The following is a 16,302-nucleotide window of genomic DNA, read 5'->3' as shown; positions in this document are numbered from 1 at the left end:
TGGAAGTATTTTGTAGTATAGTGCCTCATAGAAAATGCTGAATCTGAAAGGAAAGTAAAAGGTTTTCTGACAAATCTGTTGGGGAGTACTCACTTATGCTGAGCAATATACAAATTTTGGGGTCCCTGTAATCAGAATAGTAGGCAACAATTTATGGAGAATATTTTGAATAGTATTAGTTATTTAAAAAAAAAAACAAATTACATGTTAAACAAGCTAAAACAGCTTTCTTGCATTTATGTTCAATTCTCTGCTTAATATAGATTATATATTCAAGGTATTAAAAATATGGTGTGAAAATAATTGTGGTATACAAAAAAGGTTCAAGTGTTATTGTTGAGTAAACTAGCGCATTCCAAAACAAACATCTAATCTGATATGTTTATTATCCTTGGCATAAAAGCGTTAAATATGAGACCAGAGAGACCAGAACATGTGATCCGATCTAAAGATCTTCTCGGAAATGCTATTTACCGTAATTCCCAAGAGCATGAGAAGTACCTCTTATGAATCAGGATAGGAATAAACTGCATGTTAACAGCCAAACATTAGGGTTGATTTACTAAAACTAGAGAGTGCAAAATCTGGTGCAGCTCTGCATAGATAAAACCCGCATCCAGGTTTTATTGTCAAAGCTTAAAGTGTTACAAAACCCAGGACCTTGCATTCACTATATCTGATCTCCCACAGTACACGGAAAAACAATTATTTTAGTAAATCTGGCCACCATGCACAGCTGAACCAAATTTTGCACTCTTCAGTTTTAGTAAATCAACCCCCATGGTTTAAATCTAAAATACATTTAACTGCGTCAGCCATTAAAGCTGGCCATATATTAGTAGAATCTTAAAATGTTAGTTTTTGGAACACCAGTTCGATTTTCTAGTTGTTCGAGGGGCAAATTGAAGATTGTTTTTGACCATAGTGATGAAAAAAAAAATAAAAAAAAAAATCAAAGAAGTAGGGTGGAAAATGTTTCTTGAGCAAACAAAACTCTAAATGTTAATGTGGTTTTCAACTGGGAAATTGTAATGCACATGTTTAGGCACAAAGGAAACCTGTTTAATAGGTTTGTCCTTCCATTCATGTAGCAGGTTTAAACAAAATTTTAAGGGCTTTTGAGAATATTTGCCTAATAATGTTCAAGTGGAACTACACTGCATCTGAGCACTACAAACTAAAAACACTATTTAATTTATTTTTAATACTCAAAGTAAACTTACCCATCCATCTATGGGGGAGATTTACTAAAACTGGAGAGTGCAAATTCTGCCGTAATTCTGCATACAAACCAATCAGCTCCCAGGTTTTATTGTCAAAGCTTAATTGAACAAGCTAAAGTTAGAAGCTGATTGGCTACCCATGCACAGCTGCAACAGAATCTGTGTGCTCTAGTTTTAATAAATCTCCCCCTATATCTCTACACTTTATTTTGCTGAGAAATCACTGAAAAACACCTCCATATCACCTCCTCCTGGCATATCTGGTCATGGCCATCTTGAGTAAGGGCAGATGATTCATGCAGCAATTACTGCCCAGAACCCATCCAGCTGAAGGAATGATTTTTTTTTTTGTTTTTAAGGCAATCAGTTTGACGAGGAACAAACTTGGCTATCTAGAGGAAGTAAAGTTGTAAAAGTGTTTCCATAGGTGAACCTGTGGAAGGATCATCAACGTAAGGGAGCGGGACCCCTGCCAGGAAACCAACCAAAGCCCCTAGGGAGGAAAAGGGAGGCACCAGAACACCCTCTCTCCCCCCCCCCCCCCCAGTGAAAGCCTGGCCCTGAAATGAGGCTGAAGAAATTACCAACGCTGGGTGACCAGGACGGGGAAGGATGGTTCATGTCACCCTTTCCATTAGCAGGCCAAACCTGGTATCATTTGAACCCCGCCACCTAGAAGGGCAGCCGGAGCTCGGAAGGTTTGGAATGTACGTGCATGGCCAAGGTGCCGCTGCCTGTGGCTTTGCCAGCAGGGACCCGCTGAATAAAGTATAACTAAAGGCAAAACATTAGAACACCAATTAATTTTTTTTTTCTTTGCTGTCTGTGCCTCTGTTAGGGAGATTCACCCCCTCTATTTGTCCTGTTTAACATTATCACTAAAAGTGAAAGTAAAAGAAAATCTTAACTGTTGGGTTGTCCCCGAAAAAGTAACAGAGGGGAAATCTTCAAATGGGGACACTAGTCCTGGTGACCTGGAGTCCCCAAGGAATTCCCTTAATTTGCAGGGATTTCCTCTCACTTCCTGTTTGGCTATAGGACAGAAGTGAAGGGAAATATCCGCAATAGGACACAGATGGTGAAAAAAAAGATCTGACAGGGGTTATAACCCTCCCTTGCTCTATCCAAAATGGGAAAAAAAAGTTTTGCCTATAGTTCTACTTTAAGTAGATTACTAAGAGGAAGAGAAGAAACTAACCAGGGTTCCCTTAGTAACAGTGAGTGAAGAATAAAGATCCCAGTGCCGAATCCCTGGGCACCCAGCAGGCATGGAAAATGTGGCGTATGGGAGGCCGGACCCACCATGGCGTTGTTTGGGGGCCCAAGTCCTTGAGATCGCTGATGGTGTAGTGGCTCCCCCAAGCAGCGGGATCTGGCCTCCCCAGGTTGTTTGGGAATGAAGTCCAGAGTAGGTGGTAAACTCCATCTAAAGCTAAACATGGGCGGAAGACAAATAGTGGATAAGTACCATAAGGGAAAGTTGAAAGGAACTTTGAAGAGAGAGTTGAAGAGGGCATGAAACTGTTAAGAGTTAAATGGGTGGGGTCCGTGTGGCCCACCTAGAGGATTCAACCTGGTGGGCTAGGGTTGGCCGCCACAAGCCAGTCAGTTCTCCGCCCCCATTTCGTCCCACTGCTCATGGGGCCTGGGGTAGTGCTGGTGGGTCTTGGATGTGGCCCAGGCCCGGCAGGGCACATTTCCTCCTTTTAATCTTGTCCCCCTTGGGCGTTAGGGACTTAAGGGTGGACCGTCACAGAGGCAGAAGGCTTATTATTATTATTTCAGGTACTTATATAGCACCATCAATTTACACAGCGCTTTACATATATATTGTACATTCACCTCAGTCCCTAACCTTCAAGGGGCGTACAATCCAAGGTCCCCAACTCATATTCATATATACACATACTAGGGCCAATTTAGACAGGAAACAATTTACTTAACAGCATGTCTTTAAAGTGTGGGTGGAAACCCACGCAGGCACAGGGAGAACATGCAAACTCCAGGCAGGTGGTGCTGTGGTTGGGATTCAAACCAACAACCCTTGTACTGCCAGGCGGAAGTGCTAACCGTTTAGCCACTGTGCTGCCCCAGGCTTAAGGCTTAAGCCCTGTCTCCACCAGTAGCAGCAATGGGGGTACCCGAGGCAACGGGGAGCACGGTGTTTCAGCTCTGTAGCCAGGATGTCGAGTTTGAACCTCTGAAAAGGCCTGGGGGGCTGTCGTGTTCTGTGCCAAGCTGACCAGAATAAAGAAACGAGAACTTTAGATGATGATTCAGGGGCAAGGTCGGCATGCAGGGCAACCATGGGTTTGAAGCAACCTGGGAGGCCTGTTCAGGTCTTCGATGGCTGCCCACAGGTTTTGGGAGCTGTCCCGTGCTCTGTGAAGGGCTTTTGCAGTGTTGGAAAGCTCGGGAGAGCCATTCAGATTTTTAAAGGTCAACTGTGGGGTATGCGGTAGCTGGCCAGGGCAAAGTTGGCTGAAGAAGAACCAAGACAGGGTCGGCAAAAGTGGCCGGCTGCGGAAACTCTCAGGGAACTGTCCAAACCCACAGCAAGCTGACCAGGATGGAGCTTGTAGGAAAGAAATAACAATAGAGAAGGGCCCAGGGGAAGGTCCACAAAAGCAACTATGGAGGCAAGCCATGGGAGACCTGTGTGGGACCTTACAGGCTGACCGCAGGGGGCGGGAGATGCAAGAGCTAGGCAGTGGGCAGCAACTTTGAGAAATACTTGGGTGTGTGCCAAGCTGGCTGGGGAAGAACCAGGCAAGGTCTGTGGAACTGGCCAACTGGAGCTCCAGGGAAGTTGGTCGCAATTGTAAACTGTCCCAGGAGAACTGCCCAGGTCTTTTGAAGCTGATGTCAGGGTGCATTCAAGCATTCAGGCAGGAAGGTGTGTGTGGGCAAGAAAATCCCTGCTCCCCTTCTGAAGACTCCTGGCACGTATGACATTTTCCTGGGTCTGGAAACTAAAGAAATGTAAAATAAAGTGTGAAACACGTAAATATAATACACTTTCCTATTTATTTACTAATGCTAGAAGCATAAGGATTAAAAATAGTCAATGTTGATTGAAAGAGTGAAGTTCCGCTTTAAGTTCAAGTGCTATGAGGAAAGATTTTTCTGAATTTCCATACAAATTAAATTCTACTGATGTATGGCCAGACTAAAGCTGAATTCTGGGTATGGATTTTCCCATATTTACACTGGCCCAGCTTGGACCAATGTAAGTATGCATATGCCATACCTGTTGGACTGCTGTGGAAGCAGAGAATCACTGTAGTATTCTCCGCTATCACAGTTATCTCTTTTGTCTTCCGGGTCTGATTGGTTGAGGTGGAAGAGGCTACCTGTCTCTTCATCTTGTCCTATCACAGAGCACCTTGCATTCATTGAGAAAAAATCAAGATGATCTGTGAATTGCGCCTATGTCCAGCGAACAACCTCCTGCGGTTACTATGCAGCAGGGCAGCCAATCTGACAACAGTGATTCCCTACTTCCACAGCAGTCCTAGAGGTATGGCATATGCATACTTACATTCATCCAAGCAGGACCAATGTAACTATGCATTAAAATTAAATTCAGGGCAAAGTGGCAGAGACTCTCACAAGCTCTCTTCCCCCTGATCTACGCATACTCACCTTTTCAACACTTCCCCCTCACTCTTTCACCATCTGAGAACTTATCCAGTGTAAGCTCTTTTCAAGAGACTATGTCGGTTTGCTTATCCATTCTTAAAACCAGTATGGAAGACCATGTATTTTCAGAGGCAATGACCTGAAAAGTATGCAGTTCTGTATGACTTGCTTATCTGCAGGCCTATTACAGGACATTGACTGAAGGTACTGAAGCCAGAGACTGTCATACTAGTATTCTTAGAAAGTGGTCAGCAATGCGAGTCCCCATATTTCTCAAACAGGTTTCTTTTAACAAAAAGTACACAACAATGTGCTGCAATCTACAGCTACTATTTGGTAATATCTCTTCACTGTTCCAACTGCTCCAAACTAATAAAACTCTAATCTGCATACGTAATTGCACATCACTGCTCCTCGCTTTTAAATAAAGGGTAGTTAGTAATAAATAAAAAATACATGGTTTTTTAATTTGTATAATTGTGTAGTTTTACCACACTCATTGATGGAACCAATGGAGGATACTACCATGTACCATTTTGCAGCAATACACATCAGAAAACAGACACTAAAGCAGCAAATATGAGACAAACACAATACATATTTTGAAAGATGTTAACATATAGAACAAATAAATGCCCTAAACCATTTTTTGTTTAGTTTCTAAACTTACAAATGTGTACAAATTTGTTGGTACCCTTACAGTAACACCCCCCCCCCCCCCAATGTTTTATTCCTCCTGAAATATAACATTAAAAGCAATTGCCTCATGTATACCTGCATGCCTTTGGTATTTCAGAAGAAAATAAACTGTGAAAATAGATACATTTATTGCTTATTCTAACAAGCTATTCCAAAAATGCCTGGACAAATGTGTTGGTACCCCTAGTCATACTTCAAACTGTTTTAACATTACACAGGTCTTCAAGATTGTGATCAGTCAGCCTATCTGAAGTTAAAAAAAAATTGCAGTTCTTATTGAAGAGACATGCTATGTATATGCAATCAAGAAGCCAAAAACCTGGCATCTGGAAGAAGCCTAGGGAAAAGATGTCAGGCCGGTAAGGGATCCAAGGGACACATTGCTGGAATGGCATTCTGCAGACCTTAGTACAGCTTTAAATTAAAAAAAAGTAGTGTGCTAGTATCATTACGTGCCCCACACCGAACATGGACCAGAGAAAGCAAAAGATAGAGTTTTCTAAAGAAATCAGAAAGAAAATAATAAAACAGCATGTTAAAGGTAAGGTCCAGAAAATCGTTTTCATGCAGCTTGATGTTCTGGTGACTACAGTTGCAAATAATAATGAGGATAGTGTTAGTGGCAGTCAAAGAGACAAAAATAATTTCCAAATAGACAGAAGCTGAACTGGAAGGTTAGGGTACTGTATATCAGTGTCTGAACACAACGGACAATGAGCTCAAAGGAAGAAGACCTACAAGGACTCCACTGTTGAAAGAAGAACTGACTGTAATTCGCTAAAATGCATACAGACAAGCCACATTGCTTCTGTGAGAATGTTATTTGAACAGATTAGGCAAAACTGGAGCTTTTGGGCAAGTCACATCAGCTCTAAATTAAAGAAATAATAGCACCTACTGTGAAACATGTAGGAGGTTCATTAATATTGTAGGGCTGCTTTGCTGCATCTAGCATGAGGTGTTCAGAGCACAATGAAATCTCAAGCCCATCAAGAAATTCTAGAGCGAAACATACCTTCCAGTGTAAAAAAACTCTAAGTCACAGATCATGGGTCCTTCAACAGGAAAACCCAAAACCTAAAGCTAATAACCCAAGAGTGGCTAAGAACCAGACATTGGCTATTCTGAAGTGGCCTTCTATGAGCTCTGATCTGAATTCTATCCAACATCTTTGGAAAGAGCTGAAACATGCAATCTGGAGAAGGCACCCTTCAAACCTGAGACAGCTAAAGCAGTTTGCTCAAGAGGAGTGAGCCAAACTACCTGTAGGCAAGTGAAAAAGTAAAATTGAGAGCTACAGAAATTGACTTGTTGCAGCAATTGCCTCTAAGATAAGATAAGAGTCCCATCATTTTTGTCCATGCCTTTTTTACTTGTTTTATTTACAATTTCCTGTTGAATCAAAAATCAAATGCAAAAACGATGTCAGTTACTTTGGTCAGTCAAGTTATTTAAAAAAAATTGCGGAATTACTTTTTCATGGAAGGGTACAAACAAATTTGTCCCAATGTGTATGTTTTGGATCAATTTTTACTGACATTGTAATAAGTTTTTGCTCTGTGGCAGTCTCTTTGTTCTGTGCTTTACTGAGAACTGTTAAATTATTCTTATGGATAATCACTTTGCCATATTCTCTCTATGAGAGAACACCTGAAAGAGGTTATACTCACCTAAAGGAAGTAACAGGGACAGTTTAAACCTCCCACTGCTTCCTTGCTTTCCTCAGTGTTTATTCCAAGACCTAGTTTGAACACCAAGGATAAACTTAACACTTTACGTGCACATGAGCGACACGTTAAAAGTAGGAAATGTAAACTGGACCTTATGTTCAAATTCCAAGTGTTGGTCCAATTAAACATTTATGGTCCCTTAAAACTATGGAGTTCTATGCATATGTGGTATTTTACATGTTAATATGTGTTCCATTGAAGCAAACTATTGATTGAAAATAGGGTACTAATACATAGGAATAAAAAAAAAAAAAAAGATTTGCACTGCGTTTGTGTTGTGGTGTGCTGCAGTGCAGGATCCTGTACTTGTGCATTGGGATGGCAATCTAAATGAATCGCACTGCAGCACAAATGTACAACATGCTTTGGGTCAGTGAAAAAAGCTTTAAGCTTATTGTACACTATTGCATTGCAGTAATGTTAATGAATGGCACTTGTGCAGCCTCTGAATCAGAATGGCACCCCAATGCACACATACAGTAGCCTGCTATGTCCCCAAAACTGTAGTGCACCACAATGCACATGCTCTGCTGCAACAGATCACTTATAATATTGATCTACTGCTTGCTTAAACTATAGAAGTGATCTGTTCCTGCAGGCAGACAAGGAAGAAATGGATCCGCTATTTCCTAATAAAAGGAAGTTCAGTGATGTTAAATTTCCTCTTTAAACTCCATGCACTTTAATGTTCTGCCTCAGATTCTTCTTAGTGAAAGCTCTTTAGTAGGACTGCAAGTCTAGTAGGTTACCATTCAACGGCAGCTCGTAGTTCCAATCCTGCCAGTCCGACTGCAGGATCCACCAGATTTGTTTTTAAAACTACACTCTGAGAAATAGATGCTAAAACTTATTTGGTTTTCATTAGTTATCTAATTGTCAGGGGTGGGGGCTTAGTACTAGAAGGGGACAGGGCTTATTCTCAACTCTGAGAAACATTAAAGGCCAAAATAAAGCCTAGGTCTAGGTTCTTACCCAATTGGAAAACAAGTGCTTTGCCAGTAACGTTAGTGCACACAGTATGATGGAAATGACAAGTCCACAATAAATCTGACATACCAAGGTCTTGAAATACTAGTCTCAGTCAGAAGGGCACCTTGTCATTGTTTGTTTGTCAGCCAGCACCAGTCACCTTAAACAGAAGGGCACTAACTTCATAATCCTAGCCATGTCCACAGCCTAAAGCGTCTACAAACCTTGGTTAGTCACAGCTCACTATGCCAGCCAGATCACATGCTTGAAGCTATTTGTTTCACTTTGGTCAGACAGTCATGACGTCACCACTCTATATAAACCAACAGACACTTGTGGAGCCACTACCTAATATGTCAACCATAAGAAAATGGCATAAAGAAGCTACCTTGAAGAGCCACTACCTAATATGTCAGCCATAAGAAAATGGCATAAAGAAGCTACCTTGAAGAGCCACTACCTAATATGTCAGCCATAAGAAAATGGCATAAAGAAGCTACCTTGAAGAGCCACTACCTAATATGTCAGCCATAAGAAAATGGCATAAAGAAGCTACCTTGAAGAGCCACTACCTAATATGTCAGCCATAAGAAAATGGCATAAAGAAGTTACCTTGAGGTGTATCCACTCTCAGAATGTGTGTGTATTCTGCAAAATGTGATGCTATACATGCTCATTATGGGCCTTATAAAATAATGTCTTAAAAACATATACTATATACTTTTCATTTGTTGTAACAATTGAATGTTTATTCACCAATTAGAATTAGAACTAATAGAACTGCAGAATATGCAGTTACTTATAAAATAAACTTTCATACTAACAGAAACAAATGAGTGCCATCCTGTATTAATGTGAACTAGAAAAGGATAGGTTGGTTGTAGGAACAAAATCTTTTCTTTTTGGGCATCTTTTTAGCTTCCCACTTTGCAGCCAAATTGGGATAACACTTATTTTATATTTGTTTAATAGACTATAGTATAAAATAATTTGAGGGGTGTTCAAGTCAAACTGGGGCTTTTGAGTTTATCAAAAAGAACAAATTTCAAGGAGTGGAAACTGTATTTATTTTTCAACATACTCCCCTGCTACATTTATAGACTTATCCAAGTGTTTAATTAATGCCTGGAAATCTTCAGCATAAAAAGATTTGTCATTACGCCTGAACCATCCTAGGACAGCCTGCTTCACATCATCATCGGTGCTGAAATGCTGACTACAGAAAGATTTGTCTCTTGTGCAATTTCACAACAGGTTATGCATCAATTATCCAGGATCAGGAGTTCCACACCATGACCGGGATCATCACTGATGGACGTACGGCCATCTTTGAAACGTTTACACCATTCAAATGTCTTGCTGCGGCTGAGCGTTTCATCACCGTACTGTGCTTGAAGCCTTCTGTAGATTGTAAGCTCCAAGGAGCAGGGCTCTCCTAACCCTCCTATATTGAACTGTATCGTTACTGTGTCATCTCCTTTTATTTTTTAAAGTGCTGAGCAAACTATTGGCGCTATATAAATCCTGTATAATAATAATAGATATAGGTGGGTTTTACGCCTTCATTCACATGAAACTTCGTCACCACACACTGTTCCATGCACTAACACTGTTGTCTGCCATCTTGATTAATGGTCTGTGACATGTGCACTGCCTATCAGTTATAGGACACACTTCCCACTTACTACTGTGTGTAGTACCACCATGTTAGCATCCCTTTTTATACCTGTAAAATTAAAAGTCCCTGTGTCAGGGATCGCGGCGTCCCGTCGGCCGGCGCATGCGCACTGGCGACGGCTCACGCCGGGACACAGGCACCAGGTCCCGGCGAGCCGGAGATGACAAGACGACGCGCATGCACAGTGGAAGCCGCGGGCGCGCCTCGGGCGGCCAATGACAGCCCGGGGGCGCGTCCTGGGCGGCCAATGACAGTGCAGGGCGCACTATTTAAAGATGCCCTGCACTGTCAGTAATTGCCGCAAGGTCTTTCTGTGATCCCGAGTTCCTGCACCCGTCTAGTGACCCTGTTTGACCCTGACTACGCTGCCTGCCCCTGTGATTGACCCGGATTGCCCTGACTACGCTGCCTGCTCCTGTGATTGACCCGGATTGCCCTGACTACTCTGCCTGCTCCTGTGATTGACCCGGATTGCCCTGACCATTCTACGGACTGACTTACCCTGCTGACCCTGCGTGTGATCCGACTACTCTTTGCCCGCCGATTCTGTACCTCGCTTACCCCCACGGGACCACGATCCGTTACTACCCTGCTGGGGCCGCCATCCGCTTCACATCTGGCTCTCCGGTACCTGCATACGTCCCCGGAGGTCTCCTCACCCACTGGTGGGCCTGCTCAGAGGTCGTGACCTGGTCCGGGACTGTTTCAAGTCCATCCCCACCATCAGGGGCCCTGGTGAAAGCACAGCCCGGGCTTAGACCCCACGCTCTGGGTAGGTCTGTCAGTTGGCAGCCTGAGGCACCACCTGGCGGATCATAACACCCTGTTTGACTTGAACGCCTCTCTTTTATTCAGACTGCACTCAACAACAGCTGAGAATGGAACAGTTTTACATGTCAGCTAAAGAGGGTAACAGAGATTAACAACTTAATTTAATGTTGGGGGAGGGAGACCAGTACATTTTTTATAACTGCATAAAGATGTGTAGGTTTTACTGTGGCTGCATTTAATTTACTTTATTCTTCCAAGACTTTTACCTTGATGTTTGTTGGTTTCACTACAAATTACGACATAGAGCACAGGAAAGAAGCCACAAAGACACAACATGGAGGCAGACACAAGCGGGAGGCAGTGACGGCTAAGCAGACAACTCAGAGACAGGATGAAAATAGAGGAAAGACCATAGACCTTCACTGGGATTGGAGGGTTTAGCTGAAGGCATGTGAGCTCGCTTTATGCAGTCATCCTGATCTTCATGTAAGTTGCTCAAGGCATTCAATTGGTTTACAATTTCTGTAAACAGAAGCCAGTCAACACAGCTATAAGGAAAATGATTAGTAGAAAATAGAAGCAGCAAAAAGCATCATGCTCCTGGCCAGAGAAAGAGAGAAAAGAGAGGTTAGGCAGCTCATAAATAAATGTTAGAAAGAAGCAGAAAATGCTGAGCATACAAGATCTCCCCGCTAGAGGAAATGTATGGTCACCAACCCCATACTGTGTCTTAAGAGCATTTAAGAGGCCTCCAAAACCTCAGTGGACAGATATACCGCATTTTACATGGCATTGTGTTCTGCTTTTGTGCTATTTCAGCATCACAAATATCTGGAAGGCGTTTTCACAAGATGTCACATACCCACCTACGTACAGTACTAATTGCACAGGAAGCCATTTTTTATTTGAAATTAAAGCGCAATTGAACGACTTGCTTAGAAAATGATGCAAGCCATGCTTACAAAAACACAAAATGACTACCTCCTATTTATATGACCACTTACCAAGTTAAAAGAAACATACAAAAATTCCACAGCACACTTCCACATCCTTTTGTCTTCATAAATACTCTTCTTCTACAGACTCAAAGAACAGATGAAGGCCAACGTAAGTATCGACTCTACATAAAGCTCAACCCTATTCCAGCCATAGAATAATTTATATTTTATATTATGTTTGCATTTAGTTGTTAGTCTTGAGTTGAGCTTTAACAGATATTGTGCTTCATTGCTCCCCAAACTATACAAAGCGTTACCCTCATGTTGAATTGGAAAAGGCCAAGAGACTGAGAAGCTGATGCAGTGTGTAACTTAAATAAATTGCTCTATGTTTAGGCTTTGCCTGTTCTAGAAAGCAGCAGTTCAGGATTTACACCTGGTCACATGTGGAATGCTTTGCATGCTTTTCCCAACTACATTAATTTAATTTGTAATACTTTTTTTTTTTTACATATTTGAGGAAAAGTGCAAATCTACACAAAGAGAAGATTCACTTCTTCAGTATTGAAGTTTGGTAGGTTTCGCAAGTGTTCATGCTTAGTAAAAGTCATTTTATCCAAAGTCCATTCTTAAACTGTCTAACCCTGTGAAATGTTTTCTTTAAATGACCTACTACACAAATGACTTCCTCCTAGTTTTTGAGTGATGGACGTTTGTGCAGAATAAATACCCATGTGAAAGATATGGAGTAAATTCATATGAACATTCCAGACACTGGGGAAGCTAGCTGAGGAAAACCTGAGAATTTATGGAACACTTTACAGCTGTAACCCCTGTTATTCTAGTAGCTAAACCCATAATAACAGGTTTGTCTTATTGTCTTGACATCTGAAAAGGTGCACAAATATCACTATTGCATCAATGGAATCACCTGAGGTTATGCTATGTGCTGACTCTGTTCACCAACCTTTCATATTAAAATGAACCAGGAACAAAACATTAAGGCATAGAAACAGTTTCCCCTGCTAGATCTGGGAATTTAGGTGGAAGTTCCAGCAAGCACGAACTTGCTATCTACGTAAGTTGCATATATTATCCTCATGGAACTTTTTTTTTTTTTTTTTAAATGAAACCCAACAGATGCATGACTTTGTTTTCAACCTATCAAGCTGCCCATTCATTGATGAAGTACATTTGGAACTTTATGCGCCCACAGACACCTAGCCTATACAGTTTTTGTGAGAACTGTACAGACAATCCTACACCAGACAATACTGGGGGAAAAATGTTTGGCTCACTTAGATTCTTCCAGCCAGTTACCACTGTTGTCTTGCCATAAAGCAGGTGTGAGAGGCGTCTGCACATTGCGTAAACACACAGATTCAGATGACAGGGACATGAATATTAACACACAGAACATGCAACTGTCAGTCTCCTGACCATCTCACATCTATGGGCACTTTTCCTCAAATCGTATAATGGTGATGATCAATAAGTTGCACACATAAGGTGTGCAAATTATTAGACTGTGGATGTCCAATAGATGCAAAAACACAACTAGGATGTTCATAAAGATGGAATGACTGCAAGAAACATTCTCAGCATCCAAAGAAAGCAGGTCTGTCCTGGGAGGAAATTTTCAGCCTATCAAGCATTAACTGCCAACAAAGAACGGATACGCTTAGTGTGCTAGGTGAAAAGACCTGCATGCATGTAGAAATTAAGCCAGCATGTTTGGGTTACAGTTTGGGAAAAATATTCTATTTTGACAGTCCAATTGTTTTCTCCTGGACAACTTTATGGGGGCAAGAAACTACTGAATCAGCCATGAAAGGCAACTGGCACAGAAAACATGCCATTGTGATGGACTGTTATTAGAGATCATGAATTCATAAAATACTAGCTACTCAACTGAAACTGGGTATAGCAAATGACCTGCTGCTAAACTGAACATAAATTGCTTTCTAAAGCAGAATTAACTTCAAAACAAGTAGGCAAACAAATAAAACTATAAGAAAGAAATTCAGTCATTATTGGCGTGAAATATAAATTGCACACGATGTAATCCCAATTAGGCCTCCAAAAAAAATCTTCCATCTTAGAAAGATTTATACTGTAATAACCAAACAAGATATCTGAATGTATATTCATCAGAAGTAATGCCAGACTGACTGTAGATATTTTTTACGTCTTCTTTTAATTTTCTAATTATTCTGTCATGCATTACAGAAATCTGTTGGGGATGTTTCTTTTACATGGATTATGAAGGGTTATTTTGCTTAATATGGACAGGCTAAGAAAAGAATGCAAACAAGTTTTTATTTAAAAAAAAATTTGCAAGGAGAAAAAAACAAAAAACAAAAAACCTTCAGGCCCCATTCAGCACTGAGGATACGAGGACTAGCTCTATAAATATTTCAAAGACATTAAAGCAAAATAGATAGTGCTTTCTTTGTGAACATTAATAGCATTCTAATGGTATTTCATTCAGCAGGCGGAATGTTAATCCTGCTCTGGACAAATTCCAACCTAGGTCAAGTAATCCTGTCTGCTCATGTCCCACCTGTAAACAAACAGTGAGAATGGCGTTTTTAACCCCAAGAAACTAAACTGTCCAACAGAAATATTAATGGTTGCATAAACGATGCTGTTTAAGAGAAGAAATTGTGGCTGTGCTGAAATAAAGACAACAAAAAGGTAAGTTCTGCTGAATCACACACTCAGTAAAAAATCTACACATTTCCACTGGAGAAGGGTTCTCGATCCACGTAGAGGCTGGCCTTTATTTTCTTGTCGGCCAAATAGATTATTGCTGGATTGTGGAAGATCTCAGTTCCAGTCTCCCAAGTACACCATGTCTTATGAGAAAATGATGAGTAATATTCAGGACTTAAATAGCCGCTTTGTAAGAGTTTGGGGCCCATGGGCACATCATATGCATAGTGACCTTTAAACTGGAAACTAATGGGCTACATTGTACATTGTCTTTGTAGTCCCTGGGATCCTTCCTTCTTCCTCCTTTCTCTTCCTTACGTTCTTCTTTTCTTTTTTTCTATAATAGTGCTGTAGATCATTACCTAGCCCTGCCAATGAGTTCCCCTGGTGTGGAATTGGGCCTTCTTTGGATCCTTATAACTTCATATTGGCAATGTGTATTGTCAGCATTTGCTTGGTCTGATTGGTGTCTGGATTGTCGTACTGCTTTCCTGAACTAATATTGTTACCATCTGACTATCTGGGTATGATGATCTCCTTTATGATGGATGACTATATAACATTTTTTCAATAAGAATTATTGAAAGTAAAAATCTACATTTCTTAAGGCCACCATACACCTATGGAATCTAACTCATAGAGCAGATCATCAAGTGTCCTGCATTTGCGTGCGATGCCAAAACTGTTGGTGATCAGGCAGCTTGGGGATTTCTGATTTAGCGTCTATTTGTTAAATTACCTTTTGTATCACTTAACTTTCCCTTTTGAATTGTGAGCTCTAACAAGCAAGGCCCTCTGATCCCTCATGCAACAAATTGTATTGTAGCTGTACTGTCTCCCTCCATTTTGTAAAGCAATGCACAAACTGTTGGGATATATAAATTCTGTGCAATAAAAATAATAATTTGTCTTTATGGACATAAACAGGGATAACCAAGTGCCCATTATCACATGATCTTCTGCATTGTGTGTTAGACACCATATACAGTGGGGCAGGATCTGAGTCCCTGGCGGCGTAGTGTGTTACTGATGGTAGCCTTTGTTACGTTGGTCTCAGCTCTCTGCAGGTCATTCACTAGGTCCCCCCTTGCGGTCCTGGGATTTTTGCTCACCGTTCTTGTGATCATTTTGACCCCACGGGGTGAGATCTTGCGTGGAGCCCCAGATCGAGGGAGATTATCAGTGGTCTTGTATGTCTTCCATTTTCTAATTATTGCTCCCACAGTTGATTTGTTCACATCAAGCTGCTTACCTATTGCAGATTCAGTCTTCCCAGCCTGGTGCAGGTCTACAATTTTGTTTCTGGTGTCCTTCGACAGCTCTTTAGTCTTCACCATAGTGGAGTTTGGAGTGTGACTGTTTGAGGTTGTGGACAGGTGTCTTTTATACTGATAACAAGTTCAAACAGGTGCCATTGATACAGGTAATGAGTGCAGGACAGAGGAGCCTCTTAAAGAAGAAGGTACAGGTCTGTTTGTAGGTGACCAAATACTTATTTTCCACCATAATTTGCAAATAAATTCTTTCCAAATCAGCCAATGTGATTGTCTGGATTTTTTTTCTCATTTTGTCTCTCATAGTTGAGGTCTACCTATGATGCCAATTACAGGCCTCCCTCATCTTTTTAAGTGGGAGAACTTGCACAATTGGTGGCTGACTAAATACTTTTTTGCCCCACTGTACGTAGGGTAGCTTTATTAGAAATCTGACATCTGAGAAGCATAGAAGCTGTTTTTTTTTTTAACTTATGCTTCTGAAAACGCAAGTGGCCTGGCTGTCATATGCTCCTCTTACTCCCATACTTTTGCTTTACTGACTCAGAACATGCATAGAGATAAGTACTTCTGACTTTTTAAAGACAACCCTGAACTGCATGCTGGTTCTGGGTCTGTGACATGAAATGCAGTAAGCCTGAGAGTCTGCATAAAAGCCAGGCA

General features: G+C 41.2%; 1 protein-coding gene across 7 annotated transcripts in view; it reads right to left on the bottom strand.

Moving 5' to 3' along the window:
- The window catches only part of EHBP1 (EH domain binding protein 1), a 547,128-nt gene that overhangs the window by 351,795 nt on the left and 179,031 nt on the right, over positions 1-16,302 (bottom strand). For 4 of the 7 annotated variants that reach the window (XM_089671985.1, XM_089671988.1, XM_089671986.1 and 1 more), the window contains exon 8: positions 11,130-11,234. The exons of the other annotated variants lie outside the window; for them this stretch is intronic. In XM_089671985.1, coding sequence (XP_089528111.1) covers positions 11,130-11,234 — 105 coding nt within the window. The remainder of the gene's footprint in view (positions 1-11,129; positions 11,235-16,302) is intronic. 7 annotated transcript variants of the gene reach the window in all.

The sequence above is a fragment of the Staurois parvus genome, unplaced genomic scaffold (genome assembly GCF_062004578.1).
Source record: "Staurois parvus isolate SC_StPar_1 unplaced genomic scaffold, SC_StPar_1.0 ptg000117l, whole genome shotgun sequence".
Classification (NCBI taxonomy): domain Eukaryota; kingdom Metazoa; phylum Chordata; class Amphibia; order Anura; family Ranidae; genus Staurois; species Staurois parvus.
This window is presented reverse-complemented; position numbering and strand designations above follow the sequence as displayed.